At 37.3% G+C, this 19,030-nt stretch overlaps 1 protein-coding gene across 27 annotated transcripts in view; it reads left to right on the top strand.

The window, feature by feature from the left end:
- VEZT (vezatin, adherens junctions transmembrane protein) overlaps positions 1–19,030 on the top strand; it is an 83,148-nt gene that overhangs the window by 46,402 nt on the left and 17,716 nt on the right. For 15 of the 27 annotated variants that reach the window (XM_030819824.1, XM_030819819.1, XM_030819805.1 and 12 more), the window contains 4 exons: positions 369–644; positions 3,595–3,744; positions 8,309–8,456; positions 16,362–16,693. In XM_030819824.1, coding sequence (XP_030675684.1) covers positions 369–644; positions 3,595–3,744; positions 8,309–8,456; positions 16,362–16,693 — 906 coding nt within the window. The remainder of the gene's footprint in view (positions 1–368; positions 645–3,594; positions 3,745–8,308; positions 8,457–16,361; positions 16,694–19,030) is intronic. The other 12 variants (XM_030819825.1, XM_004089147.3, XM_030819826.1 and 9 more) reach the window with 1 other exon arrangement.

Genomic DNA, 19,030 nt, shown 5'->3' with positions numbered 1-19,030 from the left:
GTATATGTAGGCAATGTAGAGGCCTTTTGTTGGTTCTGCCCAGCATTCAGTCAGCACCTACAGAGAATTTCTTTGAGTTTCTTTTGTGAAATCAGCTTTACCTGATTCCAGAAGATACCTGTTTTCTTACCTAAACTTATCAGCTCAGATGTTAATACCTGAGCACTATTGTCTAGTTGCGAGGTATTTTAAAAATCTTTCACATCACCTTCTTAAATGTCATATATTTTTAAGTTATACTTTACAAAGAAGCTAGCATTTTATTTATTTAGTAAACCTAAATTTAAATTTTGTTTTTACTGATTAAAGTAATTCATCTTTCTTTCTCTAATCTGATGCATATCATTTTCTTCCTTTCTTGTCCCCAGGGATCTCTCAATGCTATTTGCCTTCGTTAGCTTGCTTGTTATGCTTCCCACTTGGTGGATTGTGTCTTCCTGGCTGGTGTGGGGAGTGATTCTATTTGTGTATCTGGTCATAAGAGCTTTGAGATTATGGAGGACAGCCAAACTACAAGTGACCCTAAAAAAATACAGTGTTCATTTGGAAGATATGGCCACAAACAGCCGAGCTTTTACTAACCTCGTGAGAAAAGCTTTACGTCTCATTCAAGAAACCGAAGTGATTTCCAGAGGATTTACACTGTGAGTTCATTTTTTATTTTATTTCTTAAGTGATTATTTTCTACTCCATAAAGGAGAATATTTATTACCTATTTTCATTTCTATGTTGCATTTATAGGAGAAAAAAGTGCTTTTCTCTTTAGTACTTACTAAAGTCAATTAACTGCTAAGTGAAGGAATAAATACATTATGTGCTAGATTTAATATGTAGTATGATTCTGCTTATCTGCTTTGAGGAACTAAAGTACTTTGGAGATCATGATTATTTCTGTATGTTACCAGGTGATTATATGAGATAATATATAGAGAGTGTCTAATACTGAACCTGACGTGCAATAGTTACCCAGTAAATGCTTGCTCCCATTACTCCCTTTCAAATGCCTTCTTTATGATAGACGTATCTGCTATAAATGCATTTTGAAAACTCTTGACATGTACTAATAACTGTTTAGGTAAATATTAGCAGATATTACAGCACTGATACTCTCAGAATATCATGCAAATAGTGATGTTTTCCATTCTTACAGGAAATTAAATATTCACCAGTCTAGCTGTAAGTATATTAAGCTGTAGGATATACTGGCTACTTAATCTATTATTAAAGGGAAAGTTACATTTATTGAGCACCAACTTATTCCATATACTATGCTAGTCACTTTTGCATACAACTAAAGGCATAGAATTATAAATGGTAAATATTCATATCCATTCCATCTGATTCTAAACCCGGTTTGCAGTACACTGGACACCTGCCAAACACTAACAGATGACAGTTGTGTGCTAGTATATTTAATAATTTATATAACCTATATAACTTTTGCAATCTATAGGTGGGAGAAAGTAAGCATATGGTGAAGAACATTCATAGCTCTTAATTAGTCATATCTAGAAAATCATGAAAAGAGGGAGTGAAGAACCTCTGGTAGTCATCGCATCTTTCACTCTGTTCTGCTCTAGAACAGTACACAATCTTGAGATAAACACTGTTTCTAAAAAATCATGGAAAAGAGAAATGGAAGAATCCCAGTAGTTACCTTGTTCTTTACTCTCTTGTGTTCTACACACAATCCCAAGACATAAGGTGGATTTTATAATTTCTCTTTCCTCTCAATCAAACTATAAAAGTCAGCCAGGCACAATGGCTGGCTCACACCTGTAATCCCAGCACTTTGGGAGGCCGAGGCGGGCAGATCACGAGGTTAGGAGATTGTAGCTATCCTGGCTAACACGGTGAAACCTCGTCTGTACTAAAAATACAAAAAGAAATTAGCTGGGCGTAGTGGCGGGCGCCTGTAGTCCCAGCTACTTGGGAGGCTGAGGCAGGAGAATAGCGTGAACCCGGGAGGCGGAGCTTGCAGTGAGCCGAGATCGCGCCACTGCACTCCAGCCTGGGCGACAGAGCGAGACTCCGTCTCAAAAAAAAAAAAAAAAAAAAAAAAAAAAAAAAAGTAATAGTTCCTTTTTATTTTATTGAGAGGACTTACTGGTTAAACAAAGTGGCTTTGTGTTCAACTAATGGTTAGGCATGTATAGAGGATTCTGTGCCTTGTGTCATTTTCCAACTTTATCTGTCCCCATGGAATTTGCATGAAGAGGTAAAGTGGGCCAGTTAGACATGATTTACCTCTAGATTATGACTTCTACCCATTCAAATGACAGACGGGGAGAAGAAGTATTGGAAGAAATTGTGCTTCCTTTGTCTCTATCTAACTGGATAATGGCTTGAAAAATGAAAATAAGTCTTGAATCATAATTTTTTAGACATTTTCAAAATTAGTTTTTAAAACTGGTATAGTAAAATGGAGCACAAGCAGTAGTGCCATATATTGAAGTAATGAATGCTGTTTTGTTTCTGCCTGAAATTGTCCTCTCTCACAAATAATTGAAACCTTTTTTGCCTTCATTCCCTTGTCTTAACATAAGCCTGTCAGTCATCATCCTCTGCTTTTTATAGATTTTTTAAAATTTGCTTTTTATAGACTTTTAATACCTGAATACATTTTAGTATGGTTTAACATTTTTAAAGTTTTGAGTTAGGTATGTTGTTTTATAGCTTTGTGGTTATAGTATAAGCAATTTACAAATGCTAATATTTTGTTTTACTGTTGGGAAAGATTACTGGTTAGAAGAAAAAATTTATCTGATAACCAGGTATTTACTCATGCATACTATAAGTTATGAAATGTAATACATTGTATGTCATTGTTACAAATTAGATACTCCCCATTAATCTTATGGGAAGTGCCATGAAATGTGCTTCCTCTTGAACAGCTTTGAGAGTAGCTATGCTACTATGCAGTAACCCTTACTTTGCCTTTCTACTTGCATTCCCCTGTTGGCCACTGGTCCTGTTATCTTTCCACGTCCCCTACTTCATTTTGAGTAGGTAAGTGCCAGTGGCAGCAGGTGGGTAAGTAATTTTACCCTACTTTTATGAATGTACAGAATGTATTTCTATACAGTATTTTTTCTGTACAAGTGACCAAAATATGATCAGTGAACATATGTAATGAACATATGTAAATGTATATTAAGAATTTAAAAGTGTTTATAATTAAGGTCTTCATACTTCCTGTGGATATAGGTTTTGAAAACTGAATATAAAGTAGCTCTTCTTTAATGTATGTTAGCAAGCATAGTGTCTATGTAAAAAAGATGTGAATTCTTAATAAATATTTCTACATTTCTGTTATATCTCAGCCAGAATCCATTGTTTCCCTACATCAGAGGAAGCCTTTGCTCTTTGAGATGTTAATTTTTTATTTGTCTTTTTTTAGTGGTTGTCTATATATATATATATATATAGTCACAGAACTGACTATTTTATGAGACCTGAGTTGACATATGTATAATCATTTTCTAGTGAAGATCATGAAAGAGGAATTTGTTTTCTACATTTAATAGAATTGTGGATTTAGGAAACAAAAACTTTAGGACACCTGTACAGTTGTATCACATTTTACTTTTCAAGTTTGCTTGACAGGGTCAGTGCTGCTTGCCCATTTAATAAAGCTGGACAGCATCCAAGTCAGCATCTCATCGGTCTTCGGAAAGCTGTCTACCGAACTCTAAGAGCCAACTTCCAAGCAGCAAGGCTAGCTACCCTATATATGCTGAAAAAATATCCTTTTCTGTTTATATATGAAACTAAGCAATGTTTCTAGAGTCCTGAATATAGATATTATAGTTGCATCCTGTGAAAGTTTACTGTAAAGTGAGATTGCCTATTTTGAAGCTAATTTCCATCAGCACTTCTATGTTAAAACTGGAAATGCATTCCTGGGGGAATGACAATAACAGACAGGAATAAAGTTCTGTTCTTGTGTGGCTGCTTTTTAAACAAGGAAAAAACTTGAAGTCTCTTCCTTTACTCATCCAAAGAATGAAGTCAAAAGAGCCTGGCTTTGCTAGGTCTGACGTTTTAAACAAATTTCTCAACATGGCAGATTTGCATCATGGCATGTTAATAAACTGGCAACTGGAAATCCTTCCCTTTTCAAAAAAACAGGTTCTAGGAGCAGAATGGCTAAGTTCAAACACTGGCTGTATCAGTTACTTCCTAAATGACTTTAAGCAAGTTTCTTAACCTCTCTATACCTTGCTTTAGTCATGTTTAAAATGTCAATAATAACATCATCTTCCTTATTGGATTTTTGTTAGGATCAAATGAGTTAATGCATGTAAAGTGATCAGACATCATCTAGCATACAGTGAGCACCCAAAGACGGCATGACAATAAGTCCGTCACTTAAATTTATTAAAATAGGAAATTAGTTCTATTAGCCAGAAAATAAAGGCATATAAGAGCTTTATTTTAGTAAAGACATATAGATAAGTTAAATCCTGACTAAATAGAAAGCAAAAAGACAGCTTTGCCACTTCAGAATGCTGGATATTGTAGCACTGATAAATATAATACTTAAAGATTACAGGGTGCTTTATGTTCTAACATATCCTTATACAAACCTTTATAGCTAGATTTTCTTGTCTCCATTTTATGAGAAAACTAAAATCGAGGTTAAGTGACTTGTGCAGTATCATACAACTATTAACGGATGAAGTTGTGTCTTGACTGTAGGACTTATGACTTGAAACCATTTTTTTCTCTCTCTCTCTCTCTCTATATATATATATATGGAAATTTTACATGTATATGAAATGGAGAGAAAGCATTTTAATTTTTATTAAGAACTTTTCCATTTTATTCCCCATTGCCTAAATGCCAGTCTGCTATAGGTCAACCATTCTTCCAGGTGCTAGGAAAACTGAGTAAAAATATGTACTACCTACTTCTAAAGACTTTTGAATGTGATCAATAGAGAAATCAGTATTCATAATATGATATAAGCACCATGGGTTCCTTCCAACATAGCAGGGCAACATACTCGGTTTATGGGGTCAGAGAATGCTTTCAGGGAGGTGACATCTAAGTTGAGCTTCAGAGAATGAATAGAAGTTGGTCATGAGGATAAGAGTCTGCATTCCAGATAGAAGGAAGCAAAAACATATGGAAAGAAATAGAGATATGACAGTGTGGCATGTGAACTGTTGGTCATTCAGTGAATATTTATTGAGGACAGACTGCCAGGCAATATGATAACCACTAGACGTACAGCGGTAAACATAATATACATGATCCCTGCCTTATGGAGCTTGTAGTTCAGTGTAGGGTAGGGAGTGAGAGGGTTAGCCTATCAAAGACTACAGATCATATGAGTTCTTTGTGCCAGTCATTTTTCTAGAAACTGGGGACCTAGCAGTGAACAAGATAGACAAGATCCTTATTCTCGTGGAGCTTACCTTCTAGTAGATGAAATAATCAATAAAATATGGGCTTGGTGCAGTGGCTCATGCCAGTAACCCCAGCACTTTCAGAGGCTGAGGTAGGAGGATTGCTTGAGCCCAGGAGTTTGAGACCAGCCTGGGCAATATAATGAGACCTTGTCTCTTAAAAAAAAATTATTTTAAATTAGCTGCATGGTGGCACACACCCGCAGTCCCAGCTACTTAGGAGGCTGAGACAGCAGGATTCCTTGAGCCCAAAAGGTCAAGGCTGCAGTGAGCTGTGTTTCAGCCACTGCATTCCAGCCTGGGCAACAGAGTGAGAGCCTGTCTCAAATAACCAAAAATAAAATAATAAATGGACAGATGGGATTCTTCAGATAAAATAGTTACTATGAAGAAAAGAAAAACAGGGGAATAGGATAGAGAATGATTGGTAGGGTGCTGCTTTTTATTAGATGGTAAGAGAAGGCCTCTCTGAGGAGCTGGCATTTAAACTGAGGTTTGCATGCTGAGAAAGATCTGGGGGAAGAGTATGCCAGTTAGATAGACCAGTGAGTAGAAAGATCTTGTGGCAGGAATGAATTTAGCATGATTGGAGTATAGAAAGAAGACCATCATGAGTTGAGCACAGTAAGTTGGAGGTTAGAGTATGAAATGAAACTCAGAGGTAGCCAGGGGCCAGATCATATTCTCCATATAAAAAACCTTAATAAATTGAACTAAAAAAGAATCCACCAATCATTTTGAGAAGACCAGTAAGATATGTAAACCCTAATTTGCCTGATCAAAGTAAAGAGCAGAAATATACAAGATTAGTAATGAGAACACAGTGATAACCATTGATATAGAAGACATAAAATAACTGTAAGGGGATAGTATATGCAGCTGCACAGCAGCAACTTTGAACATGTAGGGGAAAATGGTTCTTTTTGTTTCTTTTGAGACAGTGTCTCACTCTGTCACCCAGATTGGAGTGTGGTGGCATGATCATGGCTCACTGTAGCCCCATTCTCATGCAATCCTCCTGCCTTAGCCTCCCAAGTCGCTGGAACCAAGGCACACACTACCACACCTGGCTAATTTTTTTGCATTTTATAGAGACAGGGTTTCACCATTTTGCCCAGGTTGGTCTCGAACACCTGGGCTCAGGGGATCCCACATTGCTGGGATTATTATAGGCATGAGCCACTGAGCCCAGCCTCATTTCTTATCAAAATAAAAATCTGCAAAATTGACCTAGGAAGAATTTTAAAACTTGAAGAGATTGGACATAGGATAAAGAATACTCAATTTTAAAAAGAAAACACCTGGTTTATATGTAGACAATGGAAAATATGAAACTATTTTTAAAAAACAATGATAGAGTTTTTAGTGCTCTAATGTGATCTCCAAGTTACATTAAGTGAAAAAAAATCACAAAGTGCATGGATTGGTATTTATTGTATCCTTCAATTTGTGCATAAAATGGACTGTGTGTTTATACAGGGATAAATAGGTATGTATGTATTTGTGTACATGCATGCATATATACCTACATATCTCCAGATACACATTTATATTTGAATTTGCTCTTATGTATGTATGCATAAAAAATCTTGGAAGGTACTGGTAAAAGGAATTGCCTTTGCATTTGGATAGTGGAACTACATGGCTAAGGAATAGAGGTGGAAAGTAGTTTTTGCTGTATCCCTTAATACCTCATGAATTTTGAATCCTGTGAATATATTACCTATTCAAAAACAAAGTGAATTTAAAATTTTTTAACTACTAGATCCAGATGGTTTTGTAGTTAAAAAAATTTCAGACTATAGAAAAGGTTAGAAAGTTTCCCTATATCATTTTATTTATGAAAATACGGTAATCTCAATACCAAAACGTGTTGTATTACAAAGAATAAAAACCAGTTGTATTACAAAGAATATAGACCCGTCTCATAAATGGAGAAACAAAATGTTTAAATGGAATATTTATAAATTTAATATTGGATTGTATCAAAAGATTATTATAATATGACCAAATAGGAATATGCTAGAAATGCAAAGATGGCTCATGATCAATAATTATTTAGGAAAACAGTTAAAGGGAAAAATCATTGTTGATTTTGATGTGTCTATAAGGATGAGGGCAGAGGAAACCTAACAGTAGTCTATGTCAAACAAGCTAGACAGAACAGGCCTGGTGTCACTTATATCAGTCTGTGTATTTCAGATAACGTTCAACTAATAATGTCCTGCAGTACGCAGACTGAAAGGAAAAGAATATTTACTATAGCATAGTGAGGACCCTGAACCATGACACAGTAAAGTGCGCAATACAGCTACAAATGGTAGGTGTCAAAAATAACGGAGCCGAGCGCAGTGACTCACACCTGTAATCCCAGCACTTTGGGAGGCTGAAGCAGGCAGATCACTTGAGGCCAGGAGTTCGAGACCAGCCTGGACAACATGGCAAAATATCATCTCTAGAAAAAAATACAAAAATCAGCTGGGTGTGGTGGTGCATGCCTGTAATCCCAGCTACTCGAGAGGCTGAGACATGAGAATTGCTTGAACCTGAAAGGCCGAGGTTGCAGTGAGCCGGGTTGGTGCCACTGCACTCGAGCCTGGGAGACAAAGCAAGACTCTGTCTCAAAAAAATAAATAAATAACGTATCACTTTAACTCTTTTGAAGACTTGAACTGTTAATTTTTTAGACATTAAAAATTGTATCCACAAGTATCCAAGATATCTGAGGTATTATGTTAATATATTAGATATTTAAAATTAATTTTTGTTTAAAAACTGCTATAAATCTCCTAGATGTTCAGAATAAAGATTAGTAAATGTGATATAGGACAATTTCACTGTATCTTTTATGCTTTCATGAAAAGGCTTTGTTGATTGCTTTAACCTAATTTAACCTACCCCCTGAACTCTGAGAGTGACAATGTAACGAACTACATCTGTGTGGTGCCTTTTAAAGAGCTGGGCCTTGGACTTAGTGAAGAGCAGATTTCAGAAGAGGAAGCACATAACTTTACAGATGGCTTCAGCCTGCCTGCATTGAAGGTAATCCATTTGTGGAAGGGAAGGGCTGAAGAAAAAGTAGATGTACTTGGATTGTGTCTATGCTTTCTGAATGTAAATGGTGCGTTTGTTCCACTCATTGTTTGCTGCATACCATCATCATAAATGCACAGGTGATGTTTGTAACTCTGTCTTTAAGAGCCGAGAGCATAATAAAGATTGGAAGAGGAGATCTTTAGATTTTGACGTCCAAATACTTAAAATGCTTAAAGAAATGCCTTAGAGTTTGGAGATAAGTGAATTTACTTTAATTGGAGGCCAATGTGAGTGGTTTTATAACTAGCCATTTGTTTCAACAAACATGGATAATGTGTTATCTCCAAAATTCTTAAGATTTTTTTTCATACATCAAAAGCCACATGAAAGGATACATTTAGCTACATAGAAATTAAACTTTTGGGCTGGCCTGGTGGCTCACGCCTGTAATCCCAGCACTTTGGGAGGCCAAGGTGGGTGGATCACCTGTCACCTGAGGTCAGGAGTTCGAGACCAGCCTGACAAACATGGTGAAACCCCATCTCTACTAAAAATACAAAAATTAGCTGGGTGCAGTGTCACATGCCTATGGGAGGCTGAGGCCGAAGAACCCGGGAGGCAGAGTTCGCAGTGAGCTGAGACCATGCCATTGCACTCCAGCCTGGGTGACAATAGCAAAGCTCCATCTCAAAAAAAAAAAAAAAAAAAAAAGGAAACTTTTGACTTCAAATAATGCAAACTTTAAATGCAAACAAGCTCAAGAAAAATTACAATGATTTATAACAAAGAGTTTTAATTTTTTTTTTTATGCAGAGCACTCTAAAGTGTCTAAGACCTATAGAAGATAAGTTGGGTGCATGAACTGACAGTTCACAAAAAAAGAAACACAGGCTAGTCCCAGTGAGGTTGTATTTTACAACGAATTGATCACAACCGGTTATAGATTTCTTTGTACCTTCTTCACTCCTGCTGCTTCATTTGACTAGCCTAAAAAGAAAAAACAAGAAAAGAAGAAATACAAATGGCCAATAAATATAATAAAATTTTTCATTTTAGTAATGAAAGAACACAAATAAAAATAATAAGCTGACCATTTTGCCAAGGATATTGAAAGTTGGTAATTTCATTATCACTGAAGATTCAGGGAGACCTTACACACCAATGGTGAAAGTATAAACTGCTTCACTTTAGTAGTGAATACCAATCTTCATACAGGTGTATGAAGCAAAATTGCTTTATTCTAGCAATTTTAATTTGCCCTTACAGATTTATCTCAGAAAGTAACCAAAGATATACCCAAAGTATGTTCATGACATTAGTGTAGCAGCCAACATTGGAAACAAATTTTTTTTGTTTTTCTTTCTCTTTTAATTTTTTTTTTTTTTTTTTTTTTTTTTTTTTTTTTTTTTTTTTGAGACAGGGTCTCACTCTGTCACCCAGGCTGGAGTACAGTGTGGCTCAATCACAGCTCACTGCAGCCTCAACCTCCCCAGGCTCAGGTGATCCTCCTACCTCAGCCTCCCGAGTAACTGGGACTACAGTTACATGCCTCCACACCTGGCTAATTTTTGTATTTTTTGTAGAGACAGGGTTTCACCATGTTGCCCAGGCTGGTCTCAAACTCCTGAGCTCAAACTGTTTGCCCACATCAGCCTCCCAAAGTGTTGGGATAACAGGCATGAGCCACCACGCCCAGCCTCCAGTAGTATTTTTAAGACATTGATCCAAATGTCTTAAGTTCCTGTTAAGTATTTAGTAAGCTCTCCTTAGATGTTTCTTTTAGTTTTTATTTTATTTTATTTTTATTTATTTATTTTTTTTTTTTGAGATGGAGTCTCGCTCTGTTGCCCAGGCTGGAGTGCAGTGGCATAATCTCGGCTCACTGCAAGCTCCACCTCCCGGGTTCACGCCATTCTCCTGCCTCAGCCTCTCCGAGTAGCTGGGACTACAGGCGCCCGCCACCACGCCCGGCTAATTTTTTGTATTTTTTTAGTAGAGACGGGGTTTCACCGTGGTCTCGATCTCCTGACCTCGTGATCCGCCCGCCTCGGCCTCCCAAAGTGCTGGGATTACAAGTGTGAGCCACCGCGCCTGGCCTGTTTTTAGTTTTTAAAACTTCCCTTGATACCATGAAAATTAGTGCAAGTATTGTTGTTAGCATTTGTCAAGATCCATTTTGTTTTGAGACTGTATTGACTTCCATATCTTTTACATTTTCTAAATCATCATAAATGTTCTAATTATCTTGTTTGTTTTCTTTCTTTCCTATTACGTAAAATTTGCTTTGACTTATTCCTACTCCCCTTCTAACCCATCTCAATTAAATGGCACCACAAAAAACCTGGACACCATCTTTCTTGTCCCTCTTTTTGCCCACTCACATCCAGTCTGTTAGCAGATTCTTATGTCACTTCTACCTTGAAAATGTATTTTAAACCCATCCACTTTTTTCTATATCCACCCCCGCCCCCGCAACATCCTAGTCCCAGCCACCATGCTAGTCCCAGCCACCATGCTAGTCCCAGCCACCATGATTTCATACTTAGGCTGCTGCAGTACTTTCCTCAGTTATCTAAAGTTATTTGTTTCAGAATGCAGCTTGACATGTAAAGAGCCTTTTAAATGATTTATCCTTTGAATTTGTAAGTCCCCTTCTACAAACTGCAGGAAGTTATTTTAAACATAGTCAAACTTTATATACCAAGCTGCTTATTCACTTTGTGTTTATAATAGTGCACAATGGAACACTGCCTGAAAGTTCAAAAATAGAGGAATGGCTGTGTGAGTCATGCCAGAGCCACAGGGTGAACCATTGTGTAGCAGCTACAGCTTGCTCGTGAAAATTCTGTAAAAACTTGGAGAAACATCTGTTGCCAGTGAAACAATCAGGATACATAAGTGTATATGCAATATGGCCACAACCTTGTTTAAAAAAAAATGAGAAAATACCAAGATATATATAGCTACTCTTTGGGGTGGTAGGACTATAGGTACTTTCACACCCTTTCAAATTTTATGTCCTAACCTTGCTTTATTCTTTAAGGAAAATAAAGATTTTTTTCAAAGTAGAATTTAAGAGATTCTTAATGTGGAAAATTGAGCAGACCTGGGTTTATATTTTAGCCCTGACTGACTAGCCATTTGCTTTTGAATAAGTTATTCTTTGAACTTATGTCACCTTTGAAAAGGAGTTACCATCCCTGCCTTATAAGGTGTTAGATTAAATGAGAAGACATATTAAATACCTAGAACAGGGCTTGACATATAATGGGTACCCCCAAATGGTAATAGCTGTTATTCTTTAGGAAGGACTTGGAGAAAGAATTATAGTATTTCATTTCCTTTTAAATTACTTTTTGTTAACTCATCAAGATGCCTTGGAGATTTATTTCTTTATGCTGTTGATGTACTGTTTTTAAAAGCTTATTAAATCCTGAATTGTACTCTAGCTTAAGTATAGGCAGCAAAGAGAAGTTGTGGACCCTGTGGAGTCAGATTTTCCAGGTTTCACTCTAGCTCCGTTATTTGACTACTGTGTGGTCCTGAGCAAATCATTGTTTCTGTGTTTATTAAAATGGGATAGTTGCACTGCTTGCTTCCAAAGGATTAGATGTTTGTCAGTTCAGTGCCTGGTGTAGAGTAAGCAATTAATAAATGTTAGCTGATTTTTAAAATTCTATCTGATATGACCTGCTCTGAAATGTGAGACTTGTTCTCTGTTGCTCTATCCCCATCCTACCTTCCAACAATGATGATTATAGTTAGATTCTTTTTGCTCACTCACAGTGTTTTACAAATCAAACTATAATAGTATTTTTATATTTCTTTTATTTTTACATATAACTAACCTGTAACCAAACTCAATAATTGTGTTACAGTTACCACATTTATCAGGCTCTGAAAGGAGCCTTATCTTGAGGAGCTCTATAGACTTTGCAAACTGTTGAAAACCTCTGTAATGTTCAAAAACTGTGTATTGCCCCCTTCTGTAGTTACCACTACATTATTCAGATAAGAAATTTAAAAATAGATTTTGTAAGTTAAATTTTTAAAAGTGTGTTGCCCCCTCTAAAGAAAATACATTTTGGATTTATTTTTTATTGTTCATGTATCTTCCTTCAGGAATGTTTAGTGATAGCAAGTATTGCACCTTTAGAAAGAAAAGCAACCTCTGAATTGTAGCCTGAGGAGACATAAATAAAATACAGGTTGAATATTTCTTATCCAGGCCTGGCACAGTGGCTCACGCCTGTAATCCCAGCACTCTGGGAGGCCAAGGGGGGTGGATCAACTGAGGTTGGGAGTTCGCAACCAGCCTGACCAACATGAAGATACCCCATCTCTACTAAAAATACAAAAAATTAGCCAGGTGTGGTGGTGCACGCCTGTAATCCCAGCTACTTGGGAGGCTGAGGCAGGAGAATCGCTTGAACCCAGGAGGCGGAGGTTGTGGTGAACCGAGATCGTGCCATTGCACTCCAGCCTGGGCAACAAGAGCGAAACTCCGTCTCAAAATAAATAAATAAATAAATAAATAATAAATAAATTTCTTATCCAAAATGCTTGAGACTAGAAGTGTTTTGGATTTTGGATTTTTTCAGATTTTGGAATATTTGCATTACACATTGAGGTTGAGCATCCCTAATCCAAAAATTTGAAATTTGAAATGTTCCAGTGAGCATTTCCTTTGACTGCCATGTTGGTGCTCAAAAAGTTGCAAATTTTGGAGCACTTGGGATTTCATTTCAAATTTTTGGATTAGGGATAATCAGTCCCTAGAACAGAGTCCTTATCCCTCTCTTTTCCTTTAAGTTTTTAACTAGTTTTTTAAATTTATAAAATCATCTATTTCCTGCTCTAGAAAAATAAATGCACACATTGTGAAATGCTTTAAATGAAAATTTTCTGTTTACCTGTCGGCTATGGTTATCTCCCAGAGGAGCTTTCCTTATCCAAAGGACAAACAGGAAAAAAGAAATACATATTTCTGAGTTCTGGTTTAAGTGGATAATGTGACAGTGATTGGATGATAAATTAGTCTTTAGAGACAAGGTCTTGCTCAGTCACGCAGCTGGTGTGCAGTAGTGCAATCGTGGCTCTCTGTACCCTAAACTCAACTTGAACTGGGCTCAAGCGATCCTCCCACCTTAGCCTCCCAAGTAGCTGGGACAACAGTTATGTACCACCATGCCTGACTAATTTTTAAGAAAATATTTTGTAGAGGCAGGGGTCTCACTGTGTTTCCCAGGCTGGTCTCCCAACTACTGGCCTCAAGTAATCCTCCCACCTGAGCCTCCCAAAGTGCTGGGATTACAGGTGGGAGCCACTGCGCCTGGCCTTTAGTCTTTTTAAAAGCCGCAGTAAGCTATACCAACTTGATTCTTGCAGTTATCTTGACCCAACATGCTGGAATCCTCCTTGTTAACTCTTTTTCTCTCAATACCAAGCAGTCAAGAGATTGTGTTAGTTCTACTTTCACAGTGTATCCAGAGTCCATCTGCTGCTCACCTTCCACCACTAACCACCGTAGTCTCATTAATGCTTACCTGGAATATTGCAGTAACTTCCCTACTGGTTTCTCCACTTCTACTCTCATTTTCCTATAATCTCTCAACTCAGCAGCCAGTATGGGCCTGTTAATGCATAAATCGGGGGATTATGTCACGCTTCTGCTCAGAACCCTTCAGTGGCTCCCCATTGCTTACCTGGCACCAGCTGTACTGAGCTTCTTGCTGTTCCATAGATCTGCCTGTGTGCTCCCACAACAGTACTTTGCATTTGACTTCCTGCTCCCTAGAACTCTCTTCCTTGATGATTATCTCATGGCTCACTTCCTTCAGGTGACACTTTTAGAGACCTCCCCAGCCAACCCCTTCTCCTCTCTCCTTCCCGCTTTCTGTCTCTCTCCCCTTCTTTCATATGTGTACACACACCTACACACACACACACACACACACACACACACACACACACACACACTTACTATTCCCCTTCTTTGCTGTATTCTTCCCATCAACCAAGAAACACTGTCTTTCTTTTTCTTCCTCGACAATCATTACTGCAAAAGGGAAATAGTATCTTTTACTTGTAAATTATTATCTGTGCCCCTCTACCTGAATATAAGCTCCATTGGAGTGGGGACTCTTTTCATTTTTGCTCACTGCTGTTTATCTGCACCTAGAACAGTGCCTGGCACATCGTGGGTGCTCAGGAAATCATTTCTGAATGAACGAACAAAAGAATAAAAATCATTGTAATCATAAAATTTAACAGTTGAATAAGAAGACTTGCAAGTAAACTTGCAGGTCAAGAATCCCTAGATATCGCATCTGTAGCAACTAGGAAATTTGGCCTTGCTCACTTTAAAAAAAAAAATAAGTTAACGGTAAAATAGATTTACATGAAATTATCTTAATTCATTATTGGCATAATTTTAAAATTCATTTAATAAAACCATCTAAATAATGTCTATTTTCATGGTTGTGAATAATTGGAATCTAAATTACCCAAAGTGGTTTCATCCTCTTTTTATTGCCTGCTACCTCTTGTTTCATACTACATTGTTTCCTCATGCATTTGTTTCAGAGATGTTGTCCTCATCTTGAATAGGACTATATCTGGAGAAATATTTTGCTGCCAGGATTCAGGATGTATCTCAGGAATGGGCCTATGAACATATTCAGACTGCATTTAAAAAAAAAGAAGAAGAAGAATGGGATTTATCCTGGCAACATACTGAGACCCCATCTCTAAAACTTAAATATTAGCTGAGTATGGTGGTACATGCCTGTGTTTCCAGCTACTCAGGAGGCTGAAGTGGGAGAATCACTTGAGCCCAGGAGTTTGAGGTTGCAGTAAGCTATGATAGTGCCATTGTACTCTAGCCTGGGCAACAGAGCAAGACTCTATCGCAAAAATTAATCAATTAATTAAAATAATGGGTTTTGCAATTTCTCATGTCAGACATTCCTGGAGTATTTAATTGATTTTTTGTTTTTTTGGATGGAGTCTTGCTGTGTCACCCAGGCTGGAGTGCAGTGGCGCCATCTCAGCTCACTGTAATGTCCGCCTCCCAAGTTCAAATGATTTTCCTGTCTCAGCCTCCCAAGTAGCTGAGACTACAAGCACACGCCACCATGTCTGGCTAAATTTTGTATTTTTAGTAGAGACGAGGTTTCACCATGTTGGCCAGGCTGGTCTCAAACTCCTGACCTCAAGTGATCCATCCGCCTTCACCTCCTAAAGTGCTGAGATTACTGACGTGAGCCACTGCACCTAGCCCTGGACTGATTTTTATGTTAATTTCTTAGTTAATTCATAGGGCAAGGTAATAGTCTTATTTTGAAACACAAGCTTTTGATCCACGTGACTCATTTCTTTGGAGAAATATATATATATATTATTTATATATAAATATAAATAATATATATTTATATTTATATATAAATATATAATTTATATACATAAATTATATACATAAATTATGTATATAAATTATGTATATAAATTATATATAATTTATATTTATGTATATAAGTTATATATGTTTTTATATATATATATATCCACTAGTCCTACTGTCCTCTTTTCTCCGTGAAAATTTTTTTTAAATAATGAGTGAAGATTCACTTTTACTAAAGTATCTCATTCCATCAACACTTCCCATCTAGGGCAGACCTGTAGTAAATTATATATTGATGTTACCTGCTGTATTGGAATCAGAGGTTCCCACATACATAATTTGAAATCATATTCTTGGCTAATCTTAAGGTAGTTTAAGCTCAGCTATATTTATTATTTAGGATAAAGTGCAAAATTTAAACCAGAAGTTAAGATAAACAAATTTATAGTTTGTTTTGAACACTGACCAATATTTGTTATTGATCTAGTCCTTTTTTCTTTTTTCTTTAGGTTTTGTTCCAACTCTGGGTGGCACAGAGTTCAGAGTTCTTCAGACGGTTAGCCCTATTACTTTCTACAGCCAATTCACCTCCTGGGCCCTTACTTACTCCAGCACTTCTGCCTCATCGTATCTTATCTGATGTGACTCAAGGTCTACCTCATGCTCATTCTGCCTGTTTGGAAGAGCTTAAGCGCAGCTATGAGTTCTATCGGTACTTTGAAACTCAGCACCAGTCAGTACCACAATGTTTATCCAAAACTCAACAGAAGTCAAGAGAACTGAATAATGTTCACACAGCAGTGCGTAGCTTGCAGCTTCATCTGAAAGCATTACTGAATGAGTAAGTTTAGAAATTATACCAAGAAAGGTCTCGGTGATTAGCAAGCTTCATTCGTGCACCATTGTGGTTGCTGGCTTGTGTACTACCTAGAAAAAAGAAACAAAACTGAGGCATGAGCATGAAGGGTGATTTATAGCTACAAATATAGCAAAAAAAAAATAATAATTTGTAAGTACTATAACTTGAGGGAGTTATTATTTATGGTTTTTACTTTTCCTTAGTTCGACAGAAAACTTGGAAAGGTAGGCTAAAAGCAGGTGTTGTTCATTCTCTGTGAGAGCTGGAATGGAGATGGTTATAAAGAATGAGTTTTCTTTTAACTCTTAAGGTAGTACTCTTAAACTGGAAACTGCAGTCCAATAGAAATATCTACCAGTACTGGAACAGTATATATGTTATATATAGTAGAAGAGTAACATATTGCTATTTTTCTAAATAAATTACAGCAGATCTGGAAATTGTTTTGTATCACAGGACAAGCTTTGTGGTCCCAGTTGAAGAGCAAAATGTAGAGTCTAGAGTTTATATTTGTTCATTTCCTACCTTGCATGAAATTGTTGGTACTCTACCTTAATTCCTAAATTTTTATGTCCCACTTTGGTATACCTTTATCAGCTGAAAATACTATTTTCACATATTTGTACATGGAAGTTTTCAAGTTTAAAAATTGAATCAAGGCATTTAATTGAATACAGTCATTTCCAATGAAATTTTTCTCTAACAGTTAAATATTCATCATGTAGGACTGGATCAAATGAATGGTTGGGTTCATGTTGTGTTGGTAATCAGGAAGGTCCTAGGCATTTAAAGAGCTGACAAGATTGTAGTTGATGTACTTGACCCTGGGATACAAGGCAAGAAGTGGAATGGGGAAGACAGTATTTAATTATGTAAATAAGAATGGGTCAAAAGGACTTGACATATCAGCAAAATCAAAAGGCTAGTTTCACTGGAATTAGGGAGGATAAGAGATACAAGGATAGAAACTTAAAGTCAGAAAGACATTTTGAGAAGCTAAGTTTTTACCCATCAGTTCAAGGCCTGAGATGGGCTTGATATAAGGCTGATATAAAGATTATGGCATAGGAAAAATGAAGACCCTATGAACTCAGGGTATTCCAGTGGTCTATATCTGCTGTTCTAAGAAAGCAGGTAAATGCTAACGAGGCTCTTAGCCCTGCCTCCTACAGGGAACTGGGCGATAAGGCCATCTCCACTTGAGTGAGTGGCAAAGGTTGGATTGTCCTCAAAGGAAAATAAGATTTCAGTGGACAGTTTGTAGGCAAAGCCAGAGCCTCCGAAGAAATAAGTTTTGGCAATAGAATCAGAAATATATGGCGTATATTAGAATGCATTTGAGTGAGGGAAGACGGCTCAGGGAAGAAAGAGTGCTACACAAGGTAGACATGAACACAAAAAAGAGGAGCTTTGTACCATGAGCAGGAATTGTGGATTATGCATAGGAAGTTTTTGTCATGTTTTAAAGTGGAATATTCTATACATGCTAACGTCTGTCACCTAAGTATTTTCACTAGAAAGTACACCAGTCACAAACCATCATATCCAATTTGCTCTGTAGTGCTGCTACATACAACTTTTTAAATTGTTAACTAAATAATTGTTTTGTGTTTCATATTTTAGAATGCTCTTTTTGTGTTTCACTCCTCTCCCCCTTGTGTTCTTTGCTGTTCCCACTCTCAGTGCCTCGGTGTGGAACCATAGGGCATTAATCTCTAACTGTTCTCCCCACCTCCAGGGTGTGTATGGCCAGATTAATGTTAGTGAGGCATATATTTGCTTTCTCACTTCACTGAAAATCTTGACTGGTTTCGGAGTCATAGCAGCTCAAACTAAAGTCCTTACAAAACATACTATAGAAGGGTTTGTCATAACCTGACTACAGTCTGTTTCTATCTTTATTTCTCATTCCTTTCCTTCAGTCCAGCCAAACTGTATAAATGCCTTTTCCCATGGTCCTTCTATAGGTTGGTGCAAAAGTAATTGCAGTTTTTGCCATTAAAAGTAAGGGCAGGCCCGGCGAGGTGGCTCACGCCTGTAATCCCAGCACTTTGGGATATGATGGTTTGTGACTGGTGTACTTTCTAGTGAAAATACTTAGAAAGGTGAGAGACATTAGCATGTACAGAATATTCCACTTTAAAGGCTGAGGATCACGAGGTCAGGAGATCGAGACCATCCTGGCTAATACGGTGAAACCCCGTCTCTACTAAAAATACAAAAAAATTAGCTGGGCATGGTGGCGGGCACCTGTAATACCATCTACTCGGGAGGCTGAGGCAGGAGAATGGTGTAAACCCGGAAGGTGGAGCTTTCAGT

The sequence above is a fragment of the Nomascus leucogenys genome, chromosome 10 (assembly GCF_006542625.1).
Source record: "Nomascus leucogenys isolate Asia chromosome 10, Asia_NLE_v1, whole genome shotgun sequence".
NCBI classification, from domain to species: Eukaryota; Metazoa; Chordata; class Mammalia; order Primates; family Hylobatidae; genus Nomascus; species Nomascus leucogenys.
Note: the sequence above shows the minus strand (reverse complement) of the source record. Positions and strands in the feature narration are given on the sequence as shown.